The 26,863-nt window shown below is 34.2% G+C and overlaps 1 protein-coding gene across 1 annotated transcript in view; it reads right to left on the bottom strand.

Annotated features, from left to right (window-relative positions):
• The window catches only part of LOC129745857 (DNA-binding protein D-ETS-4-like), a 53,666-nt gene extending 29,349 nt beyond the window's left edge, over nt 1–24,317 (bottom strand). The window contains exon 1 of the mRNA XM_055739218.1: nt 23,415–24,317. Coding sequence (XP_055595193.1) covers nt 23,415–23,450 — 36 coding nt within the window. The 5' untranslated portion in view covers nt 23,451–24,317. The remainder of the gene's footprint in view (nt 1–23,414) is intronic.
• Nucleotides 24,318–26,863: the final 2,546 nt, after the last annotated feature.

The raw sequence follows: 26,863 nt of genomic DNA, 5'->3' as shown, positions 1-26,863 counted from the left end.
CCTAGTACTTGGCCTAGTACTTGGCCTAGTACTTGGCCTAGTACTTGGCCTATTACTTGGCTTAGTACTTGGCCTAGTACTTGGCCTAGTACTTGGCCTAGTACTTGGCCAAGTACTTGGCCTAGTACTTGGCCTAGTACTTGGCCTAGTACTTGGCCTAGTACTTGGCCTAGTACTTGGCCTATTACTTGGCCTAGTACTTGGCCTAGTACTTGGCCTATTACTTGGCCTAGTACCTGGCGTCCGACCCCGCGGTTTGAAGTTACAAAGATAAGACAATACCTTCTGCGTAGCGGATGCCGTGGGTGCGCCGCGTTCTTGCGTAGGATGCTCCACCTTCGGGGAGTATCCGAGTAGAGCGGTTCTAAACGACAGAAGCTGCGGGGATAAGACATGGCCTTCTTCGCAGTGGAATTCGTTGGGAAAGGGTTATTCCACGTTCGGGGAATACCCACGGGTAGAGTGGCTCTCGACGCCGGGTGAGCCATTCGAGTCGGAGTAGGATGACGTCTTCGTCGGGAATCATCCGAGTCGTTGCGTTAAGTCCCGCGCGTGTGCCGTGACAGGCGCGAGTCTAGGATAAGCTGCTCTCGATCAGGCACACGACAGGCAAGGTGGCAAACTTCGAACCCTGAAGATAAGAGGTCGGGCCTCGAGTCGTTAGAGGAGAGGTCAGGTTTCAAACCTTCAGGCGGAGAGGTTTGTGTGGTCAACCCCGAGTCTTTATGACAAGGGGTCGGGTCTCGAGTCGTAAGAGGAGAGATCAGGCCCCTTACCAACAAGAGGAGGGGTACAAGTGGTCACCTCGAGTCATTACGAGGAGAGGTCCGATTTCAAGTCGTTAGAGGAGAGAAAGGGCCTTGAATCGTGCAGAGGAGAGGTAAACCTCGAGTCGATGCGAGGAGGGGTCGGATCTCAAGTCGTTAGAGGAGAGATCAGGCCTCAATTCGCGAATAGGAGAGGTTTGTGTGGGAATCTCGAGTCATTGCGAGGAGATGTCGGTTCTCAAGTCGTTAGAGGAGAGTTCAGGCGTCGAGTCGTAAGGATGAGAGGTTTTGCTGAAAGTGGTCTCATTAATGAGTATTACCTTGGAGCGCATTAGCGACCTTCTACTATTGAAGCATAGTGTACTAAACATTTCGAGGTGGGAACCAGGTTTGCGGCCCCAGGTGGAGTTTAGGGGGTAGGGGGTATACACGTAGTATATCATGAGTCTTCCCATTGTACCCATGGACCCAGAGTAGCAAACTGTGGGGACGCGGTGGCTCGCCGTGCATTGGAATACAATCCGTAAACCGGGATTTACCACCTGTGGTTACCAACTAAAAAAAAAAAAGTACTTGGCCTAGTACTTGGCCTAGTACTTGGCCTAGTACTTGGCCTAGTACTTGGCCTAGTACTTGGCCTAGTACTTGGCCTAGTACTTGGCCTAGTACTTGGCCTAGTACTTGGCCTAGTACTTGGCCTAGTACTTGGCCTAGTACTTGGCCTAGTACTTGGCCTAGTACTTGGCCTAGTACTTGGCCTAGTACTTAGCCTAGTACTTGGCCTAGTACTTGGCCTAGTACTTGGCCTAGTACTTAGCCAAGTACTTGGCCTAGTACTTGGCCTAGTACTTGGCCTAGTACATAGCCTAGTACATTGCCTAGTACTAGGTCTAGTACTTGGCACAGTGCTTTTTCTAGTACTTGGCCTGAAACTTGGCCTTGTTCTTGGCACAGTACTTGACCTAGTTCTTGGCCAAGTACTTGGCTTAGTACTTGGCCTAGTATTTTGGCTATAACTTGGCCTAGTACTTGGACGAGTATATGGCCTAGTACTTGGCCTAGTACTTGGCCTAGTACTTGGCCTAGTACTTGGCCTTGTACTTGGCCTAGTACTTGGCCTTGTACTTGGCCTAGTACTTGGCCTAGAATGGGCCTTGTACTTGGCCTAGTACATGGCCTAGTATGTCATAGTATGTCCTAGTACTTGGCCTATTCTTGGACTAGTTTTGGTCTTGTTTTAACCTCTCCTAGTACTTGGCATAGGTTTGGCCTAAAGTTGTCTAGGAACTTATCATAGTACTTAGCTTAGTACTTTACCTAGTATTTGGCCTAGTTTTGATCCAGTACCTTGCCTTTTTCTTGGCTAAAACTGGGCCTAATACTTGGCTTAGTACTTGCGGCAGAACTTGCCCCAGTACTGGGCCTAGTACTCGTTCTAGTACTTGGCCTAGTTTTGGACTAATCTTGGTCTGGTGTTCACCAAATTTTGGCCTGGTCTGTCCTTGTACTTGGTAGAGTATTTGTCCTAATCTTGGGCTAGTGTTGGACTAGTCTTGGGGTATTTTAACATGGGCCACTACTTTGCCCAGAACTTGGCCTAGTTCTCAGCTTAGTACTTGACCTTATACTTGGCATAGTCTTGGTCTAGTCTTGGACAAGTCGTGGTCTGGTTTTAACCAAACCTAATAAGTCCTAGAACTTGGCATAGGTTTTTGCTTCTACTTAGCCAAGTACTTTGCCTAGTTTTTGGCCAAGTTTTGAACCTCTACTATGCCTAATACATGACTTAGTAGTTGACTTGTCTTAAACTAGTTCAAACCAAGTCTGAGGCTTATCTGTTCTAGTACCTAGCCTAGGTTTGGCCTAGTTTTTTTTTTTTTTTGGTTTAGCCTAGACCTTTTTTTGGGTTGGCCTAGATTTGGTTTATTACCCTGTACAAAACCTAGTTCTTGAACTAGTCTTTAGTTAAGTACTTGACCTATCGCTCAGCCTAGAAATTAATCTGATCTTAGTTTTGTACTTTACATAGTTTTTGACCTACGTCTTTTCTCAATTTTGTTCTAGCTTTCAACGTAAATTTTGGCAGAGTCATTTTCAACCTCCAAATCCATTCCAAATGCAATCCATTTTGTCCAAATAGTTTTTTATAGCCTTCGGAATAGTCTTGAACTCAGCTACGGAATTTAGGAATTTGCTTAGCCTTTGAACTAGTATGTGTTATAGTTTATTGCCTTTTTCTGGAGAAATTGATGACCTTGTTCTGATCCTAGTTTTCGGCCTTGTACTTGATCTAGTCCTTGGATTTTTTACCTAGATTTTGTTCACAATTTTGGGCCTTGTCTTAAGCCTAGTTTTCGACATAGTCCTAGGTAAAGTCTTTGCTCTAGTTTTGTCAAAGTCTTCGGATTAATTGATCTACTAATTGCCCTAATCATTGGCTTAGTCTTGGTCAAGTAACTAGGCATACCATTTAGTGCAGTCGTGACATAGATTTGCACCTAAAATCTTGTTTTAATTTTTTAAGACCTAACTTTTCATGCTGGCCTAGAGATTATCAGATTCTGACCTTATCTTTGGCTTTTTCTCGGCCACGTAATAATCTATTCCGTAGCTTAGTTTTCAGCGTAGTCCTTGGCCTAGCTATTATTCTAATTTTTATTCATATCTTTGGCCTTTTCTTGGGCTCAGTCTCTGAACTAGTCTATGGTCTACTGTTTAGTTTCTTGTTTTTTTTTTTTATCACGAGCCTAATTATTAGTACTTATTCTAGGCATTTTTTGTGTCCGATGCTACCCTTCTGATGGAACATTTTCTAGTTTGTGCTCTTATCCTATTTTTTCTGACGATTGAGAATCACAAATGTCGTAAAAAATCTTGTCGTAAAAAACCTCAACAAAAATGCGACCTAAATGTTTACAAAATAGTTGTCACCTCAAACTATTTCACCTCCATCCATTAGAAGCCGATGCCTTCCCAATTGAGAAAACACTTTCATTCATTCATTCATTCACAGCTGACAAAAAAGGTTTTGTTGAGAAATTTTATCAATTGGGAAAATCGATCCCTCTAGCTGCCGCAGACCATCTTTGGGGAAGGGAAAAAGATCCATTCATGAGCATAGATTTCTAAACTGTCTTCCTCAAGGTAACTTTTCCCTGCTGCAAAGCCGCATCTCCAAAGTCAGGCCCAACTTCGGAATTCCGATCGAGATCGAAAGTTAGCATCATCTCATCTCACGGTAAGGTACAGTACCGGCTAGCATAGTTTTCCACCTTTGGCGAAAACCACCTTTCAATTTCTTCCGCACCAATCCTGAAAACGGCTCTCAACTCTCAAGGCTGCTTTTTTAATAAAGGAAAAACTAGTCCACTAATTGACCAATCGACGAAGCCAAGTCTCAAGTCCCCTAGACTTGTTGTCGTTCATAAAACTCTTTGTCGCGCAGCCCTCCCAATCGATCATCGGGACAAGTGTTGAATAAATCTGTCTGGACGTGATCTACGACTTTTTTTTAGAAAACATCAGCCGATGGAGAAAGAAATTTATTCTGAACACGCATCTTTGGGATTGGTTCCATAATTTTTGAGAGACTACAGTTTGAGTATAAGGCACAGAAGAGTTGGTTTTCTAGGAAATTTCACCCAAAGGGATCCCATTAAAATTGTCAGTCATAGCTCTTGTTTCTCTACCTTCATTCAACTCGGTGACAGCTAGACTGTGCCAATTGGACGCAAAGAAATATGGCAACAGCAGACGTAATTCAGGTGTTTCGCAATCGTTTATTAGGGACACGTTCTAGGTAATTCCATCGATAAATTAGGCTTGGAATAGGTCCTCCCTTCTTCATTGTTTGTTGGTTTTTTTTATAAAATAAAACCAACATCGTTTCTTAAATCCTTATGAAAAATTACACACGACAGCGTAACTGTTTATCAAGGGATAATAGTTGTGTACTTTTCCGGCTGGATTTGGAAAAATGTTAAACTGATTACAGTTGTTGATATACTTAGATAACAAGATGTGAGACAGTCTGTTATCTTCATTTCCATGACAATTCATTATCTTTTAATGTAAACCGTTCTATATTCATTTTTGGTTTGAAGACAAAAATGCTTCTCATTCTTTGAGGTTTGTAAACGCTTCTTCAGATTTTTTTCAATAGAGTAAAAACAGATGAAATTTAATCCCAAAAACCGGTAAAACTGCTGCCAACTTCCAAAACCAGTTTCCTCCAAGAAAATTCTTTTGCCAAAAGCTCGTTAACGATCAGAAAGAAACTAAATACTAGTCAAACCCGAAATCCTGAGTCAAAGATGTCAGAACAGTTTCAAATCAAAACTCTCAAATTTGACAAAAAAAGAGAGTTTTTGGGGTGTTTCGAGCTTGTCTCACAGCTGCTGCCGTTGCTTTGCATAATGTCGCCAGATTCCTGCATATGAATAATTCTACGCACGAACGTCGATTCGCCATACGCGCAGCCGAAGACACGCAACGCAACGGCAGATTTTGCCAATCGAAACCCGTCGTTATCGTCCCACGCTAGTTTTGTGGTTTTTTTTTTTCGTTTAAGCGTTGCCAACTTGTGGGAGAAAATCTAAAGTAGGTATAGGAATTTTCTTTTTGCTTGAAAAAATCAAATCACGCACCTTTGTGGCACTTACTTAGGTTGTTTTATGATAAATCGAAATGAAAAGTTTTGCGTGTGATTCAGATGAAACACGTTACTGTTTACTATTCCGTTTGGAGCACTTCTTCGTCAAATTAAATTGTGTAGAAACATTTCTACATGAAGCTGCAGTTAATAAGTTCCAGCTACATGAAAAACATTATGGTAATGTAAGACTGATGAGTTGCGCATCAGCTAAGTAAATTGGACCAATTCGCACCTTGCAAATTTCAAACCAAGTACTTAGTTTTTCCAGCAACGAAAACATTAATGTCATTGGTCCCAATTCAAAAAAAATTTACAAATGTTTGTTAACAAAAACCTAAAAAAATTTTCAAAATTGTCAAAATTGTCAAAATTGTCAAAATTGTCAAAATTGTCAAAATTGTCAAAATTGTCAAAATTCTCAAAATTGTCAAAATTGTCAAAACTGTCAAAATTGTCAAAATTGTCAAAATTGTCAAAATTGTCAAAATTGTCAAAATTGTCAAAATTGTCAAAATTGTCAAAATTGTCAAAATTGTCAAAATTGTCAAAATTGTCAAAATTGTCAAAATTGTCAAAATTGTCAAAATTGTCAAAATTGTCAAAATTGTCAAAATTGTCAAAATTGTCAAAATTGTCAAAATTGTCAAAATTGTCAAAATTGTCAAAATTGTCAAAATTGTCAAAATTGTCAAAATTGTCAAAATTGTCAAAATTGTCAAAATTGTCAAAATTGTCAAAATTGTCAAAATTGTCAAAATTGTCAAAATTGTCAAAATTGTCAAAATTGTCAAAATTGTCAAAATTGTCAAAATTGTCAAAATTGTCAAAATTGTCAAAATTGTCAAAATTGTCAAAATTGTCAAAATTGTCAAAATTGTCAAAATTGTCAAAATTGTCAAAATTGTCAAAATTGTCAAAATTGTCAAAATTGTCAAAATTGTCAAAATTGTCAAAATTGTCAAAATTGTCAAAATTGTCAAAATTGTCAAAATTGTCAAAATTATCAAAATTGTCAAAATTGTCAAAATTGTCAAAATTGTAAAAATTGTCAAAATTGTCAAAATTGTCAAGATTGTCAAAATTGTAAAAATTGTCAAAATTGTCAAAATTGTCAAAATCGTAAAAATTGTCAAAATTGTCAAAATTGTCAAAATTGTCAAAATTGTAAAAATTGTCAAAATTGTCAAAATTGTCAAAATTGTAAAAATTGTCAAAATTGTCAAAATTGTCAAGATTGTCAAAATTGTCAAAATTGTCAAAATTGTCAAAATTGTCAAAATCGTAAAAATTGTCAAAATTGTCAAAATTGTCAAAATTGTCAAAATTGTCAAAATTGTCGAAATTGTCAAAATTGTCAAAATTGTCAAAATTGACAAAATTGTCAAAATTGTCAAAATTGTCAAAATTGTCAAAATTGACCAAATTGACCAAATTGTCAAAATTGTCAAAATTGTGAAAGTGAACATTGTAAAAAACTTGTTTAAAATTGCAAAAAAATTTCAAGAAGGCCAAATTGTCAAAATTGTAGAAAAAAAATTGTTAAAAATAGCCAAAAATGGCCAAAAATTGTCAAAAATTGTCAAAATAGTCAAGAAGGTCAAAATGTATGAAAAAATTAGCAGAGCAGTGATGAGTTGTTGGTTATCCTAAGAGAATATCTGAAATGTGATAAATTAGAACTTAATATCGACATATCGATGAATCAGAATCAGCGTAAAAATACAGTGTTTTAATTGAAAAAAAAAGAACTTTTAAGGTTTGTAACGCCAGTTTCAACAGAACATAACCTCAGTTAGAGCAATCATGATTTGGGTTTTCCCCAGATGCATGAGTAAGTAAACCGAGCATTTATGTCGAAGTCCTTGAGGATTTCATTCAAGCTCAGCGGCTTTCGGTTCAGATCTTCGACGTGCATCGTTCGGCATCTCTCAGCTTAGCTTAATGATAGATTGCTGCTTGAAGCCAGTCCGCTAACCACGTTACATAAGTCTCCTTCCATGCAAAACTTCGAAGCGCGTGGTGCCCAACAGAGAGCGAAAAATATGAACGTGAGCAGAGGAGGTTCGTCGCTTGGCGTTGAAGTCTTTTGTAAACTTATAGCATGAAGATAGAGCGATTGAGCTCACGAAGACTTGGAAAAAGTTTAGCTGGTGTTGTGCAGGTTGGTTTTTTCTTCGCTTTTGGATCAGCCAAGCGTTTGTTGATGTTTTTGTTTTTATATTTCTGAAGTTTACAGACTTCTGCACTTGTATGGTTGCACTATAGTGCTACTGTTAAGCCAAGAAACAGTTTCTGATTCTATGAATCATACTTTTGATTTAGCAATCTTGGGTAAATCCATTTTCGGTGCTTCTACCGGCAGAGTTTGTGGAATGCAGCAGCGGTTTTAGTTAGACGACACGCGCAGACCTTCGTTCCGATGACTGATCTTTATCCTTGGGGGGAGTTAGCAACTATTCGTTTGACGTCACATGCATCCAGTAGCAGTCTGTTGACCCAAGCAATTGACTTTTTCTGATTTCGGAACAAGTTTAGCTGGACCTGACTGACTTACTGTTAAGTATCTCAGAATCACTTTCCCCCGAACGAAGGTCCTTGAGCAGCACAGTTCGATGAGCCAGACGTCGAACATTCTGGTTTCGAATCCGCAAAACGAGGTCAACTATTTGACTCATCTGGATCTCGCATTAGTTAAGAGCTTTAGACTTCAAGCTTCTGGGAACTTGGCAGTTTAGCTCACACAAACATCTTAAATCGTAGCCGTTGTTGTTGTTTATGTAGATTGCGTTCGCTTTCATAATTTGTCGTCTTCGTCGTCGTTCGGCGACTTGGCTTGCTGTCGAATGGCCGTGCGCGATATATTTATTACTTTCTTACGCAACCACCCACTAGTCATTGATGGGGAAAAAGGGAGGGAATGGCTTAACGTCGCTGCACACATCCATATGCTGTAAATGGGGAGCAAGTCAAAAGCAGGTCGCCTGGTTTCACTTTCGTTTAACTGCGCGGCAACCAAATGTATCTTTGAGTTAAGTTTTTTTTTTCCGTTGCTTCTATGTCAATTGACTATGTCATAGCTTAGTACAAGTTGAGCGCAACGAGTTTTGACGTCATCATAACATTTGCAAACTTGAATTGATACCGAACCCAGAGACATGACATCGGAATCCACCAGGAAGTGGAGCAGTTTCTTTGTTCGATTGTTTAGAACAAACTTCGTCGTAGATGTCGGGAGCAAAAAGTGACTGGATGTCATTGAAAAAGACCAGATCCAGATCCAGAGATTTGTATGAAGTTGTCTTAGATTGGCTCAAGCAAGTCGAGCTACATGAGCTAATGTCTGCTACGGGGCTAGATTATGATCTGGGGTTGTTGAACAGATTACGAAGATTAAAAAAAAATGATCCATCAGAAGTTCCCGAACTTTAGCTGAGATGAACGTATAGAAGAACTCCAACTATCCGGGAGCTCCTGACAGATGAAGGATTAATCTTTCAGATCTTCAACGTCAGGATCATGTTGCGCAGCTAATTGGATGTACAGATAAGGAATAAAGTAATCCAAATTCCTTGTGCGGACCTTTTTTGGAGGCATGTTTTGACAAATGAGATCTTCAAGCGATAACAGCTTTGTTGTCTAGGATAGAATTTTAATTTCCAAATTTTTGTTGTGATTAACTGTAAAATCCTGTTTCTAATTCCAAGACGAAGTTTGATTATGAATTCAAACTAATTTAAATGAATTTTAACAAACGTTGTAAATGTTTAAAATTCTGACAATTTTCACAATTTTGACAATTTTAAATTTTTTGACCATTTTTAACAATTTTAACAATGTTGACAATTTTGTCAATTTTGTCAATTTTGACAATTTTGACATTTTTGATAATTTTGACAATTTGGACAATTTTGACAATTTTGAAAATTTTGAAAATTTTGACAATTTTGATAATTTTGACAATTTTGACAATTTTGACAATTTTGACAATTTTGACAATTTTGACAATTTTGACAATTTTGACAATTTTGAAAATTTTAAAAATTTCGAAAATTTTGAAAATTTCAAAAATTTTGAAAATTTTGACAATTTTGACAATTTTGACAATTTTGACAATTTTGACAATTTTGACAATTTTGACAATTTTGATAATTTTGACAATTTTGACAATTTTGACAATTTTGACAATTTTGACAATTTTGAACATATGGACAATTTTCACAATTTCTCAAAAACTTTCCAAGTTTTGTGTCTTATTTTGTCATATCTAGTTTTTTTTTTTCCTTCAAGGCTTACGCTTGAAGCAACATCTCAAAAACCGCTTTTTCAGCAAAAACAGGTGTCTCCTCGCGTCATGGTAATTGACTTTCAACAAACGTCCATCAGCTCAACCGCAGATATTTGAGTTACACCCTCACTCTCTGGGTGAAGAAAGTCACCTCATCAATCGCACGAAATGTGATGCCGTCTTCTGTTGCTGTTTTTTTAGTCTTTTTGTCTTTTTGTCTTTTGCTTTGCTAATTCCAAGAAATCTAACCCATCAAGGAGGTTGCCTTTCCTAAGCTGCGATTTCTTTTTTTTAAGTATTTAAATCTTCATCGGAGACATGCCACTCCCGTGCCTCGAGACAGACGGTGATGAATATTGATTGAGTCTCCTGAGCTTGGTTCGGGTTTGTGGCTTTTCAATATTTATTTGTTTTTTTTTCTCTTGATTGTAGTTTTTTTTCTGTTTTAGTAATTATGTCAACCGTTATGCTGTCAACTCAAGAAAAAACATAGATTTTGGGTCATGACAAGACTTCGTATTGATATTTGAATAATTTTGATAGTTTGATAACTTGCTTGAATTTTTTTTTTAAAAATTGAAAATTTGTTGCAAATTAAAAAAAAAAAGGTTCTCTGGTTATTCCGATTTTAGAAGAAATTTTTCAGCCAAATAAGGCCATAATAAGTATAAAATTCAAATAAATGTATTTAAATTTGTTCTAAGAGTTGACAATTGTTTTTTTTTTTTTTTTTGTTGACAACAAATCATAGCTTTTGGAAAAATTTATAAAAAAAATATTGAAAGATTAAAGAAAAAAAAATAAATAAAAAGTTGTCTGAAAACCTAAAGTTTTTCCTCGATTTTTTTAAGAAGCCGGTAGGTTGCAAATAAGCTTAGAAGCTCTTTGAAACTTCCAAACAGAACCTTTCTGAATGACATTTACAATAGTTTGGAAACTTTGAAAAATGTAAATGTAATTATGAGAAATTCAGAAACCGATAAATTAACTTATCAAGATTGAATCAAAATTTCAATGAATGAAGCTGATTCTTGAATCATTTCAGAAAAAAGTGGCAACTTGAGTATATCACTAAATTCACTCCAAAAACTCGGGCTTGTGATATAGCTCAGTTGGCAAGTCTGTTGTCTCCTGAGCCGATGTCCACGAGTTCGAGCCCAAGAGTAAATATCGAACACAGTTGTACCGGATAGTTTTTCAATAACGATCCGCCAACTGCAACGTTGATAAAGTCGCGAATGCCATAAAGGTGGTAAAACGACTATAATCGAAACAAAAAAAAAAAAAAAAAAAAAAAAAAAAAAAAAAAAAAAAAAAAAAAAAAAAAAAAAAAAAAAAAAAAAACTCAACATGTTTTGCAACGTGTCTCAATTATTTTAGTATTATTCTGCTGTTTTTGATTACAAAATTCTCAAAGAAAACACTGTTAAAAATCAAAAAATTGTAATAAGGTTTTCGAATTAAGGTCAAATGAACAATAGATTTTCAAAAGTTTGATAAATATCACAATTTTAAGAATTTTTTTTAATAATTTATTTTTTTTTCGTTTTGGCATTTTTGTCAATTTAGTCAAGTTTGCAAATTTGTAATTTTTGCAAATTAAGTAATCATAGAAAATTTTATCAATTTAATATTTTTTGTGAAAATTTGACAGATTTGTAAAAATTCAAAACAAAAAAAACAAAAATTTTAAAAAAAATTAAAACAAGCAGAAATTGTAAAAATTTACATAATTGACGAATAAGATAAAAAATTACAAAATAAACATGATTGACAAAATTTAACCAATGCAAAAAATTGACATGAATGACAAAACTGACGAAATTAGCAAAAAAAAACAACATTGACTGTAATTTAAAAAAAATGATAAAATTGACAAGCTTGACAACAATGAGAAAGGGTCAAAATTGACAAAAGGTAAAAAAAATTACCGAAATGACAAAATTTGGATAAAAAATTCACAAAAGGGACAAAATTGACCACATCAATAAAATTAATAAATTTTACAAAACCAAACAAAATTAACGAAATTGCTAAACTTGTTAAAACAGACAAAATAAACAAAGATTGCTGGAGTGACCAAAGGGAATTTTGTCATTTTTGTGATATCTTTGTGTCATTTTTGTGTCTTTTTTGTGTCATTTTTGCGTCATTTTTGTGTCATTTTTGTGTCATTTTTGTGTCATTTTTGTGTCATTTTTGTGTCATTTTTGTGTCATTTTTGTGTCATTTTTGTGTCATTTTTGTGTCATTTTTGTGTCATTTTTGTGTCATTTTTGTGTCATTTTTGTGTCATTTTTGTGTCATTTTTGTGTCATTTTTGTGTCATTTTTGTGTCATTTTTGTGTCATTTTTGTGTCATTTTTGTGTCATTTTTGTGTCATTTTTGTGTCATTTTTGTGTCATTTTTGTGTCATTTTTGTGTCATTTTTGTGTCATTTTTGTGTCATTTTTGTGTCAGTTTTTGTATCATTTTTGTGTCATTTTTGTGTCATTTTTGTGTCATTTTTGTGTCATTTTTGAGTCATTTTTGAGTCATTTTTGAGTCATTTTTGTGTCATTTTTGTGTCATTTTTGTGTCATTTTTGTGTCATTTTTGTGTCATTTTTGTGTCATTTTTGTGTCATTTTTGTGTCATTTTTGTGTCATTTTTGTTTCATTTTTGTGTCATTTTTGTGTCATTTTTGTGTCATTTTTGTGTCATTTTTGTGTAATTTTTGTGTCATTTTTGTGTCATTTTTGTGTCATTTTTGTCATTTTTGTCATTTTTGTCATTTTTGTCATTTTTGTCATTTTTGTCATTTTTGTCATTTTTGTCATTTTTGTCATTTTTGTCATTTTTGTCATTTTTGTCATTTTTGTCATTTTTGTCATTTTTGTCATTTTTGTCATTTTTGTCATTTTTGTCATTTTTGTCATTTTTGTCATTTTTGTCATTTTTGTCATTTTTGTCATTTTTGTCATTTTTGTCATTTTTGTCATTTTTGTCATTTTTGTCATTTTTGTCATTTTTGTCATTTTTGTCATTTTTGTCATTTTTGTCATTTTTGTCATTTTTGTCATTTTTGTCATTTTTGTCATTTTTGTCATTTTTGTCATTTTTGTCATTTTTGTCATTTTTGTCATTTTTGTCATGTTTGTCATTTTTGTCATTTTTGTCATTTTTGTCATTTTTGTCATTTTTGTCATTTTTGTCATTTTTGTCATTTTTGTCATTTTTGTCATTTTTGTCATTTTTGTCATTTTTGTCATTTTTGTCATTTTTGTCATTTTTGTCATTTTTGTCATTTTTGTCATTTTTGTCATTTTTGTCATTTTTGTCATTTTTGTCATTTTTGTCATTTTTGTCATTTTTGTCATTTTTGTCATTTTTGTCATTTTTGTCATTTTTGTCATTTTTGTCATTTTTGTCATTTTTGTCATTTTTGTCATTTTTGTCATTTTTGTCATTTTTGTCATTTTTGTCATTTTTGTCATTTTTGTCATTTTTGTCATTTTTGTCATTTTTGTCATTTTTGTCATTTTTGTCATTTTTGTCATTTTTGTCATTTTTGTCATTTTTGTCATTTTTGTCATTTTTGTCATTTTTGTCATTTTTGTCATTTTTGTCATTTTTGTCATTTTTGTCATTTTTGTCATTTTTGTCATTTTTGTCATTTTTGTCATTTTTGTCATTTTTGTCATTTTTGTCATTTTTGTCATTTTTGTCATTTTTGTCATTTTTGTCATTTTTGTCATTTTTGTCATTTTTGTCATTTTTGTCATTTTTGTCATTTTTGTCATTTTTGTCATTTTTGTCATTTTTGTAATTTTTGTCATTTTTTGTCCTGATAATCTTAGTACAGGAGGTAAAACTTTGATTTCAGTTCTATCGAATGGATTTTGTTATACCTATTTACAAAAATGAAGTTGATGTTAAAAATTTCCAATCGATTAAGACAAAACTAACTCGAAGCACCTCAATTTCAAAGTTATCACATCCAACAGAAGAAGACGATTGTGTGTGCGTGTGAGCAAATGCGCATCAATGATGATGTCATGCGGTTTTGTTAGCGAGTTGTCCATCTGTGCAAAGCTCTTCGCTTGCGAGTGAATAAAACAATATTTGCTAACCTCAAGGTATGATTTATGACTTCGTCTTTTAATGGAGTCGATCCTCGGTTTTGTTTAAGAGCAGCGCCATTTTAGTTTTCTTCGATTCACAACACCTTAGCTATACCAAGTGTCGCCTGCGCGTTTGGTTAACTTGAATAGACGCTTGTAGGTTTTTAAAAAAAAAGTCGGACAATACAATACTTTTCTTCAAATAGTTTTATTTTCCTTGTATTACTGCTAAGCTTTGCTTACAGCTGCAATTTCCTCTATTTCGTTGTGATTGGTCGTGGGGGTGGTCTGAGTGGGATTTTTCATCTAATGGACATTCCGCAAAAACTTTCAAGGGATTAAACTTAAACTTGCAAAATGCCCTACCATTCATACATCTTGGTACCAGCATTTGTCTTTTGACAGACTCCAATGGGGTCTCCAAGAATGACTTGTTCGTCTGGTACATTTTATTTTATTGCTTTACTCCATGTGTCTGGACAAAAACAAGAGCTTACTCGTAAAAGCGGCTCAAATGTTCACCTCTTGTCGTGTAATAACTGGGAATTTTACTTGTCTTAGGAAAAATGTAAAATACCTCAAAACGCTTATGTCATTTGATCGTACGAGCTGTTTACTTCAATGAACAAAGTATGGACCCCCTGAATTATTCCTCAGCCCCAGTCTAGTTAAGTAGTGTGGTTTGAGTCATATTTTGATCGTCAAAGGCACCCCTCCAAGATTGTTCCAAGTTGATGATCAAAGCAGAAATGGCTTTCACTTTCGCTGCTGGTCAGTGAGTTCGGTATCTACCACCTAGTTTGTTGGGCAGGTTGGAGTCCGAGTGAGCAACTAGCTACGGTGTATACATAGCTACAGGACACTACATGAAGTGACTTGTTTTGTGTGGTTGCGGTTTAGCCATTATTTTTATTATTTTTCATTGCTCTCGTTCAATTTCCCTGCCTGGCTGAAGCACTAGAGCTGTCCATTGATTGGAATGCGATCAATGTGAGTGGGCGGTACGTTGTAGTGAGCTCTTGGTCAGATCCGATAATGATTGGCGGTCTGAAGCCTATGCAAAATCGCGAGCATTATCTATTCGGTGAATAAGTTGTGATCTTTTATTACAGATAGATAGTTTAAAATTTTCTTATATCAAAACCTACCTTACAGTAGAGCTAGTTTTTGTATTTTTTGAGAAACAAGATTGTTTTACAATTATTTAAAATCATCTAGTCCTTGATTGAAACCTTTTGCTCAGTTCATAATTAGAACATTTGAAAAAGCTTCTGAAGCATTTAACGTATTACACGTAAAAACCGACAAGCAAATCTCCACTTCTTATGTCAAAAAATTAAAGTGCTTACTGATTAAAATCTATATACTTCTCATGTTTCCCGAGCGATTTATAAAAAAATATATCTTTATGGAAACCTCGTCATGCAACTCGAATATGTTTTTCAGACAATATCTACACACAATACTTCAGTTTTCTGTTATCCAAAGTCGGAAAAAAGACTGTCGACAGCTACGAAATGCTCAAAAAATTCACTTAGTGTCCTAGACAGCTGAAGTTAGAAGCTTCCACCGTGACGTGAAAACGCTTTTCCGGACTTTTTTGAACTGTTATCATTCGAGAAATCAACCAATTTACTTGAAAATGAAAAAAAAAGTAGTGAACGGTCTTCCTTTAAAATGAATATTTTTTGGTCATTAAAAAGTTAAGTTGTTTGTGATTACTTTTGTGACGTGAAATCACGCTAGAATTGATCATTTCTGACTTCAGTACATACCAGTTCAAGAGGATCAAAACAGCTTTCAGAGCATATAAGGTTATAAAATTTTACAATAATAAAACTTTGTGACGTGAATTCACTCATTCGCGCTGTTGTAACTCAGCTGGATTCCAACCGATTTCTATGAAATTTATTGTTTCAGAATCATCTCATCATATGCAAAGATGATAATTTTTTTTTTATGTTCAACAATGTTAAAGTTTTCTCAAAAAATTTAAAAATTTCCTTTTTTGTGACGTTAATTCACTCATTTGCGATTGTTTTCGATCGCTTTTTTAAACAACCCCATTGGAAATTTATTTATATTTTTCGAAATTTTTCCAGATTCCACAAAAATTGTAAAAAAGTTGTGTAAAAACCGTATTTTTCAATAAAATATAAAAAAACCATCAAAAGATTTCCGTAATAAATTTGTATTCATCAGAAAGCCAATTTCGTACTGATTTTAGAGGTGTAATTACATACGCGTCACTTTACATATTTTACATACATAAATATGAAGAATGTGACATCGCAACGCTAATGTAATTACACCACCAGAATCAGTATAAAATTTGCTTTCAAGAGAATATAAATTAATTGCGAAAATATTGCAAAATCCAATGCAAAGTTGACTTGAGGTGCAAAACAGTTTGAGAAATTGCAAATAGACATAAAGTTCGAAAAACTGGTACTTTTGAAAATGCGTTGAAATTTCTGTGTATTGTATTTTGAAAATTCAAAAAGTTGAACATGAGGCAAATAACGTCAATTTCCCAAACCAATTTTCAAAATTTATGTGGAGTGACTTAAACAATTTTGAAGGTTAAGTGATTGAAAGTCAAATTGACACCCCAGGGATAAAATCCGCATAAAAAACTTCTGTGTATGCTGAAAAATTTATCGGATTACATTGTAATAGTAAATAAACCAAATTTGCCTTGAACTTTTGTGTAAAGTATTCTTTTTTATGAAGGACTAGCTTATCCCATACGGACTTCGTTTCGCTTTCAACCTGGAATATATCATGAACAGTTTTTATAAATGTCAATTGCCAAGCATTTTTCAGATGCATTTCCAAATGCGTTGTTTAGCAATAAATGCAAAAATTTTGGACGATCACTTTTTCTGTCGTCTGCTATTAATTTGAAATCAGGAATTAATCAGGAATCCAAAAACCCCGTGCATGAATTTTTGTCTCGATGCGATACAAACACACGATATTATTGGAAAAATAAATTTGACAGACAATATGGATGACCCCTTTTTTGTCGTTTGGTACAAATATTTAAATCAATAATCAATTGACCGTCTCAACCCTCGTGTATAAATTAAGACTCGATCGTTGCAAAACAACGCAATCATTGCCAACACATTAAACCCCTTTCGGTAGCCTCTTTTACAATCTTTGGAATCTGAAATCGATTGCCCTTTCCTCAACTCTCCTGTGTGTAAATTCCAAACACTCCACAGCATAATAACGTCAATATCGCAAAAGCAGTGGAAAATTAATACGGCCGACTCCTTTTGCTGCCCCGATCAAAACTTGAATCCTTAAATAAATAACTCGTCCCTCAAATTTTCCATGTACAATGTATCTTCTCAATCTGATGCACAATCATGACAATATCAAAAAAACAGTGACAAATTATATCGACGACCCCTATTGTCGACCCCTGGCTAACAATTTGACACCTGAAATCTATTGCCCGTCCCTGGAAACTCCTATGTGCAAATTTTCATTCCAATCCGATGTATAATAAAGTAAATATCGCGAACACAGTGAATATTTAATCTAGACGATCCCTTTGGCCAACCCCTGACTCAGATTTGGAGAATTGGAATCATCAGGGCCGTAAGAAGAACTGCCTCGTAGGGGGGGTTTTGGTGACAAAATGTTTCCTAGAACATTGTTGCTTGAAAAATGCATACATGAAGAATAGTGAAAAAAAAGTGATACTTAAAGTATCTCATAATTCGGGTTTAAGATCTTTTATATTAATAGTTGTTCATTTCAAATCATTACTTTCGTAAATAAGTCCTAAAAGTGAAAAGTTTTTTTTTTTAATTTAAAAAAAAATGAATGAGGGATCTTAAAGGCTTTATTTGAAAAAGTAACTTATTAGGGGTTCAAAACAGATTTATTTTTAACTCTTGTGAACTCGATACATTCAGATTTTAGTTCAAATTTGTTTTAGGTATCTACAATATAAATAATGTTGAACAACAAACAAATAAAATATATCTCCTGAACCCTAAGATGAAGTACAAGTTATTTAATCAACATTAAATTTTCATTAAATTTGATTCATTATTGAAATCCTGTGAAAAATTGTAACTTAGATTTTTCAAGGAACGCAATTTCGAAAATGAGTTTAGATCTTATTTTATAAAAGTGGTTTTTACCTGTTTTGTGTTTTGTTTTAGGGAATTTTGAGCTTTAATTCGGAATCTGAATTCTGCATTTTGAACTTGAATACAAATTTTGAAATGCTATCCTGACTGAAAATTCCAAATGATGAAATATTATTCCATTTCTGGATCACCATTATGGAATTTTGAAAGTTTCAATTCGGCAAAAGAATAAAAAGTAAAAATTTCAAATCCAAATTTAAAAATTCGGATTCGGATCATGATTTTGTCCCAATGATGAACCGAACTGAAAAACAAGAACTATAAACTGGATTCAGATTCCACAATCCAATCACGGGCAACACATTTAGATTTATGAAAAAAAAAAATGGTACCGGAGAAGTGAAAATGATTCAAACCTTAGCTCACCAGATATTTTTTCACACTTATCCTGGCAGGGGAAATCTGGGCTATTTTATCTAAAAACCTTGCAAAATTCAGGCACACGATTTCAAAGTTCGATTATATTATTTTAATGGCATTGCGGCGAGATGTACTTCTAAGGTAGAAATGTTTAAGTTATTAGGAAGAATATAGCTGGATAGATGAAGCGGGTGCGCTTCGTAGAGGAAGTGAAAAGGTGGTGAAGAATGTAAGCGGAGGGCAATTTGTGTAGAAAGCTCAAAACTGATCGGGTAAACTTTTGCTAGGCTCACTGACTGACTATGTAGAGGAGGCGAAGCAATCGCAGATCCTCTTCACAGTCAGCCTAGAGTGGCTTAGGTGTATTCTATACACACCTAAGCGAGCAAAAGAATACCCGACAGCCGCTTACAAGAGCAATCTGAAATGCGTGCAGAATCTAGCGATGTATGATTTTTCGGGCTCTCGCTTAGGTAGTTTGCTACTTTTGTTTTTCGCATCTTATCTACCTAGCGTGCCTTACTTTCTGGAAGTGTCGCAAGACATTTTTACTAACCCCATTTTTCCCCCCCTTTTTTGCCAATGAAATCTATGATTAAGATTTTTATCGCCGATATAATTATTGATTATATTATTTTAATGGCATTGCGGCGAGATGTACTTCTAAGGTAGAAATGTTTGCTATTCTTTTGCTCGCTTAGGTGTGTATAGAATACACCTAAGCCACTCTAGGCTGACTGTGAAGAGGATCTGCGATTGCTTCGCCTCCTCTACATAGTCAGTCAGTGAGCCTAGCAAAAGTTTACCCGATCAGTTTTGAGCTTTCTACACAAATTGCCCTCCGCTTACATTCTTCACCACCTTTTCACTTCCTCTACGAAGCGCACCCGCTTCATCTATCCAGCTATATTCTTCCTAATAACTTAAACATTTCTACCTTAGAAGTACATCTCGCCGCAATGCCATTAAAATAATATAATCAATAATTATATCGGCGATAAAAATCTTAATCATAGATTTCAAAGTTCACAACCCAAAATCTGGGCAGTATCTGAACAAATTAAGGAATTCTTCAATTAAAAATAAGAAGAAAAAACTCGAAAAGTAGCTTTTTTCATCGAAACACATCAGCCAGTTTATTTGGATGAACTTTTTTTAAAAAAAATGTTTTGGACGCAAAATACAACATTGATATCACGCAATTTAAATTTTTCTTTGTATTTGCAAATAAGTAAAAACTTTCGGGCAAAATCCGGGCAATCAGGCAATTTTAGGGAGTCTAACCTTATTAAAAATTCGATATTGGAGACTAAGGGCTGTACCCGAAATTCATGCACCAACTTATTATGTGAATAAATTTGGATAGCGGTTTTCGAATACAGTCTTTAAGATTCTATCAACAAGTGAGAAAAGATTTCAAAATCTATAGTAGAATTGTGGACCTGGAATAAGATTTCGAAGATTTGGTCTTAGTTCTGAGTCGAGATTGTTACTCTTGATTAACTTGAGTCGTTCATCGTAATTTTATTATGAATTTAAAATTTCGAGTTTAGAGAAGAACATTTTGCTTGACATTTTTGGACCCTCATGGGGGGGGGGGGGGTTTAATTGTTCATCCTTAATAAATCTTATGTGCAAATTTTCATTTCAATCCGACGTATAATAACGTCGATGTGACAAAAATATTGAAAAAATAATATGGACGACCCCTTTTGCCGGCCCCTTCCCTTAGTAATCAAATGTTCCATAAAACAGGCTCTTAGAAACTTATTCAGCTTTGTTTAAGGAATGAATAGCATTCTATTCAGCTTAAAATTTATGTTCTTAGTGATACTTCCGAGGTCCATATTTCAAGCTGAGAATTCAGCCTCCACATGATACTTCGAATAAAGAAGATTTATAAAAAAGAAACATACTTTTCTCCTCCTTGCCTTTGGATTTATTTACCGTGAAAGCACCGATGGCCGCGCACTTTCAATTTTAACCTACTTATTTTCTCCAAAATTCAGCGACGAAAATTTCTATGTTTCGCATTTTCTGATACATACGACATTTCTTCTGTTGTCCTTAGCAAGTGAGCTAAGCGGGTCTCTTTTTGTAATTCAGTTTTTTGTGTTGAACTTCGAGCACTTCGGTCAAAATTTTCGAGCTTAAGTTATTTGAAGGTTTATAATGAATGATTGTGAAGAAAAGTGAATAGTTCGGAGGTTCTGTTGCGGAAAAAATGACAATATTGGTGTGAGCGGCCATTGGTACACTTGATTTTTGAATGTTTCTATCGCCGAGCACGGAAAGTCTTCTAGTTTTTACCAGCAGTTAAATGTAGATTAGTTTTCCGAGAAGTTCAAAAAGGTTACATAAGATTAACAAGCAGCCTTTCTAATCAATATTTTCCATCATATAACCGACTGAAAAAAAACACCTTTATTAAAAACAATATCACAAGAAACGATTATCTAATGAAAATTGTTACAAAGTTTTGGAAATTTTAGGTAAGATATCAACTCGGATCTGTTTAGTTTTAGTTGGTCAATTTTCTCGTGTATTTTCAGACATCTCGCCGAATGTGTGATGATTTATCGAAATCGGCACCGAAAACATTGTTTCAAAATATCTTCTGGCAAAATAATGCTTTGTAAAAATGGCGTCTGATACTAATTCAGCACCAGACTAGTTACACAAACAATGGAGACAAATCGGTGTTTGATGTGTGAATCATAAAAATCCGTACCTGAGAATATTAACAATGAGCCTGAGAGAAACATTTTAAACTGTTTGGATACCTTATTTACTGTTGAAATCCTTATTATGTTGTGCGCGGCCATTGGTACACCGACACTTTTTACAAATTCGCGTTTTATGTGACGCTGCAATGAAAAATTTCTCGCTTTTAATTTTTTCTCCTAAATTACGTAAGCTTTACTACGTGTCAGTGCTTTTCTTTTCAGAATCGCACTAAAAATGATTTTTGTACGGCGCAGTGAGCATTTATAAGCTTAAAAGCGCGGCCATTGATGCATTTACCCTATTCATTTCAATTCAATGTTTTTTACACTAGTTCAATATCAAACTTTGTCAACTTTTGTCGCAAACAAAGAAAAACGAAAGATTGCTTCAAGGGAAATTCCTCACTAATTTACCTCCCATTCAGAATGAGTGTCAATGAAGGTCCATAAAATTCAACAATGTCAACGCACTTGACTTGCGATTGACAATGATTGATATCAGTTCATAAAAGTTTTCAAATTTTGAATTGAACTTACAGGATTTTCCCTGCCAAACTACACACTTGGCCTGTGAAATTACAGACTTAACGTGTAAAATTAAATAATTTTTCTTTAATGTAGCACACGTAGAGCGTAGAGTGCCAAACAAAACTACATGCATGTTCATTACTATATAAGACTGAGTCGATTTGGGATCATTTATCTATTACTTTAAACCCTGGGATCGTAATTGCTTTGTTTTGGTTCAAAACTCATCCATGATTTTTTGCAATTTTTTTAAGTAACGTTTAAATGAGTAAATGTGAACTTTGAAGTTAGTATGGGAAAATTGAATATTTTGTACTAAAAAATCAACATATTTTTCGATTCATTTGTGCAACCGAAAATGTCAATGTTGTATAAATTCTCTAAAGTAAATTTTCCGCTGAACAACTTTATTGAAGTCCGTAACTTCGTTACTTATTAGATAGAAAAATTATGAGTTGTTGAATGAAGGCATGTCTTTTGGCATTGAAAGACAATAAATTAAATTGATATCACTGTTGCGTGGTATTGTATGACTACTTTTCATGCAAAACTTCGCGAGGCATCAGCAGTGATGTCAATTGAATTTACTGTTTTTTAATGCCTGAAGACAAACCCCTGTTAAACAACAAATAACTTATATGTCTAATAAAATACGATGTTACGGTCTTCGACAAAGTTGTTCAGCGGAAAATTTTCTTAAGATAATTTATAATTGGCGCAAACACCATCATCAGGCTCGGTTGCGTGGAAGAATCAAAATGATGTTGACTTTTTGGAACAAAATATTCAATTTTCCTATACAAATCTAAAAATAAAAATGTACCCATGTAAACGTTACTCAAAAGTTCTGCAAAAAATCCAAGGATGAGTTTTAAACGAAAACGAAGCTTTTTCGATTTCCAGGGTCTGAGAAATTTAAGAATGACCCTAAATCGACTCTGTCTGAATACTACATGCTTTTTCAATAACTTGTTTTGCTCATTTTTACAAAAGAAAAAGTGCCCCGGAATCATCAACTTCAGCACGTTTGGCAAAAGTTCTAATCATTTGATTTAGAAAGAGAGAGAGAGAAACACAGGATTGATAACTACCCGTAAGCTTTCCACCATATCTAATTTCAAATCCCGATTGCAGTCACAGATTTACAATTATCCAAGATTGGGACTGATTTGAAATTTTAATCAGCTACTCGCCATTCTGGCTCAACCAAACAGCAGAACTTAGTAGAGTAGGTGTACATTGATCAGCCATAGAGAGGTATAGAACAAGTTCAAACGGCTGTGAGACCCCAAGTCGTGTGTCGCCAACAAAAACAACAACAACAACAACAAGCTCGGGAACCTACTACCAAATGTAAATTAGTCGATGATATTATCATATAATGGTCAAGCTCCAGCCCAAGCTGACCGTATACTTATACTCAACTGGCCAGATCGCCTGGACTTAACACGGATCGTTTGGTTTGCTAACTTTGATTTTTTCCCCCTGTTTCTCCTGAGAATCGACGAATGGACGATACAAAGTCCTAACTAGTGTTGCTGCTCCATGTGAGAGAGGAGAGGTTGGTTTGGTATAATAATTAGAAATCACATTTTTTTGCCCTTGCTTTCGGGTTTTGTGCGAAACCTGTTTTCTGGAAGTTGTTGTTTGATTACGCCTCGCGAACTTTTTTTTTCGAGCGATTTGTGGGATTTGTGTGTTTTATTATCGTCTATCTAGCTCTTGTCGGGGGGTTCGAAATTGCGTCATAAGAAATATTTGAGATTTCATACGAAAATTTGTTGGACTTTTGAGAAATTGGCTTTTCGGGTTACTTACCGTTTCCTTGGGGTAGAACATCATTTCTTGGGCCATTGTGATTTTTGAGTTTATTTTTACTATCGACTGATCGATAGTTTCCACTTAGTTGGATAAAGTTGACTCGCACTTTCGGAGTCAATAAATTAAGCTAGATGAATAACTAAGTTAGTCCGTTTTTTTTTCGACTTAATTGCGCACTTTCGCTTGCACGCGCACTTAAATTTTTGTATGCACTACTAGCTTGCTTGCTACCGAACTGCCGCTACTGGATTTTTTTTAAAAACACCTCACACTTCTTAACTAGAGGTACGTCCGCAGACAGTAATCAGTTCAAGTCAGTGCTCGAACAGTACAATTTAATATGTTTCTCTTTCCTGCGTTTGCTTAAGTCATTCGCAACTTTGTTTATTTTATCCTCAAAGTCTATCGGGGCGATATTATTCGTGATTTTTAATTCGTCTACCGCTCTGTCTCGAGGTGTAATTTCACTGATTTTGCACACACACACTTTGTGTGTGTACTTTTTTTTTTGCTATTTTTTCTTTTAACGGTCGGAGCGTCCGATTGGATTCATTAGTGTAATTTGCCTGCTAGCTTGCTCGCAACAGATAACTCTTATCAGCGGCCTTAAGTCATCTGTTGTAAACATTCACACTTTTGTTAGACTTTTCTCCCTCGTTTTGCGAGTATCACCTTTGGTAGTAATTAAACACTTTTCACTAGAATCTTCAATAACTTTTACAATCTGTTCTTTTCAACACTTCGCCAAACTAAACTATCTGTTATCGGATTGTGTTCTCCTCTTCAGGTAATAAATAAATAAATTAATTAATCTTCTTGTGAACAGTGGCAGCAGCAATAAATAAAAAAAAAACGAGATAACTTTGCGCGAAAGTGGCAACAATCAGTCCGCTTCGTTCAGCTTGCGACTCGTGAATGAGAATGCCGAAGTCGATCGCGCAAGCCAGCAATCCATACGCCTGAGCGAGCTGGGAGGGAGCTTGCTTACTTGCGATTCAACTCGTCCACCATACGCCAGCCAGCTAGTTGATGTTGGGTGATGGGAGCGGCTCGCAAAAAATGAGAAGTGGTTTATTGGCAAAGCAAAATCTCTCGATCGGGAGCGTACTCCCCGCGGTGTCCAACCTTCCTTCCGTCCGGCGACTTTCCGGCCATCCGCGCCGGGCCGTTCTGTTCCGTCGTAACTACTTGATTGTCGTGGAGCTGTGGTATGGGTTTCGCATTTTACGACTTCTCCCCACGAAGCCGCAAACTGAGCTGGAGCTGGAAAGACTTTTGCCTCACTGAGAAGTATTGAAAAGATTTAAAACCTACACAAAACCTTAATATATATAATAGGCCTCACAGAACTATGGTAAAGTTCAAAAGACGAAAATTTCATCATAACCTTTCACCATGTTTAATATAAATTTAGAACTTTTAGAAAGCAGAATTTGAATTTACGATGGATAATTTAAGTTAAGACGAATAAAGATATGACGGTCATTTTTGACGGTCGCCATTGAAATGGAAGAAAAAATCCTATTTTACTACAATGGCGACCGTCAAAAATAAAGAAAAATGACAAAAATGACAAAAATGACAAAAATGACAAAAATGACAAAAATGACAAAAATGACAAAAATGACAAAAATGACAAAAATGACAAAAATGACAAAAATGACAAAAATGACAAAAATGACAAAAATGACAAAAATGACAAAAATGACAAAAATGACAAAAATGACAAAAATGACAAAAATGACAAAAATGACAAAAATGACAAAAATGACAAAAATGACAAAAATGACAAAAATGACAAAAATGACAAAAATGACAAAAATGACAAAAATGACAAAAATGACAAAAATGACAAAAATGACAAAAATGACAAAAATGACAAAAATGACAAAAATGACAAAAATGACAAAAATGACAAAAATGACAAAAATGACAAAAATGACAAAAATGACAAAAATGACAAAAATGACAAAAATGACAAAAATGACAAAAATGACAAAAATGACAAAAATGACAAAAATGACAAAAATGACAAAAATGACAAAAATGACAAAAATGACAAAAATGACAAAAATGACAAAAATGACAAAAATGACAAAAATGACAAAAATGACAAAAATGACAAAAATGACAAAAATGACAAAAATGACAAAAATGACAAAAATGACAAAAATGACAAAAATGACAAAAATGACAAAAATGACAAAAATGACAAAAATGACAAAAATGACAAAAATGACAAAAATGACAAAAATGACAAAAATGACAAAAATGACAAAAATGACAAAAATGACAAAAATGACAAAAATGACAAAAATGACAAAAATGACAAAAATGACAAAAATGACAAAAATGACAAAAATGACAAAAATGACAAAAATGACAAAAATGACAAAAATGACAAAAATGACAAAAATGACAAAAATGACAAAAATGACAAAAATGACAAAAATGACAAAAATGACAAAAATGACAAAAATGACAAAAATGACAAAAATGACAAAAATGACAAAAATGACAAAAATGACAAAAATGACAAAAATGACAAAAATGACAAAAATGACAAAAATGACAAAAATGACAAAAATGACAAAAATGACAAAAATGACAAAAATGACAAAAATGACAAAAATGACAAAAATGACAAAAATGACAAAAATGACAAAAATGACAAAAATGACAAAAATGACAAAAATGACAAAAATGACAAAAATGACAAAAATGACAAAAATGACAAAAATGACAAAAATGACAAAAATGACAAAAATGACAAAAATGACAAAAATGACAAAAATGACAAAAATGACAAAAATGACAAAAATGACAAAAATGACAAAAATGACAAAAATGACAAAAATGACAAAAATGACAAAAATGACAAAAATGACAAAAATGACAAAAATGACAAAAATGACAAAAATGACAAAAATGACAAAAATGACAAAAATGACAAAAATGACAAAAATGACAAAAATGACAAAAATGACAAAAATGACAAAAATGACAAAAATGACAAAAATGACAAAAATGACAAAAATGACAAAAATGACAAAAATGACAAAAATGACAAAAATGACAAAAATGACAAAAATGACAAAAATGACAAAAATGACAAAAATGACAAAAATGACAAAAATGACAAAAATGACAAAAATGACAAAAATGACAAAAATGACAAAAATGACAAAAATGACAAAAATGACAAAAATGACAAAAATGACAAAAATGACAAAAATGACAAAAATGACAAAAATGACAAAAATGACAAAAATGACAAAAATGACAAAAATGACAAAAATGACAAAAATGACAAAAATGACAAAAATGACAAAAATGACAAAAATGACAAAAATGACAAAAATGACAAAAATGACAAAAATGACAAAAATGACAAAAATGACAAAAATGACAAAAATGACAAAAATGACAAAAATGACAAAAATGAC

The sequence above is a fragment of the Uranotaenia lowii genome, chromosome 2, assembly GCF_029784155.1.
Source record: "Uranotaenia lowii strain MFRU-FL chromosome 2, ASM2978415v1, whole genome shotgun sequence".
NCBI classification, from domain to species: domain Eukaryota; kingdom Metazoa; phylum Arthropoda; class Insecta; order Diptera; family Culicidae; genus Uranotaenia; species Uranotaenia lowii.
This window is presented reverse-complemented; position numbering and strand designations above follow the sequence as displayed.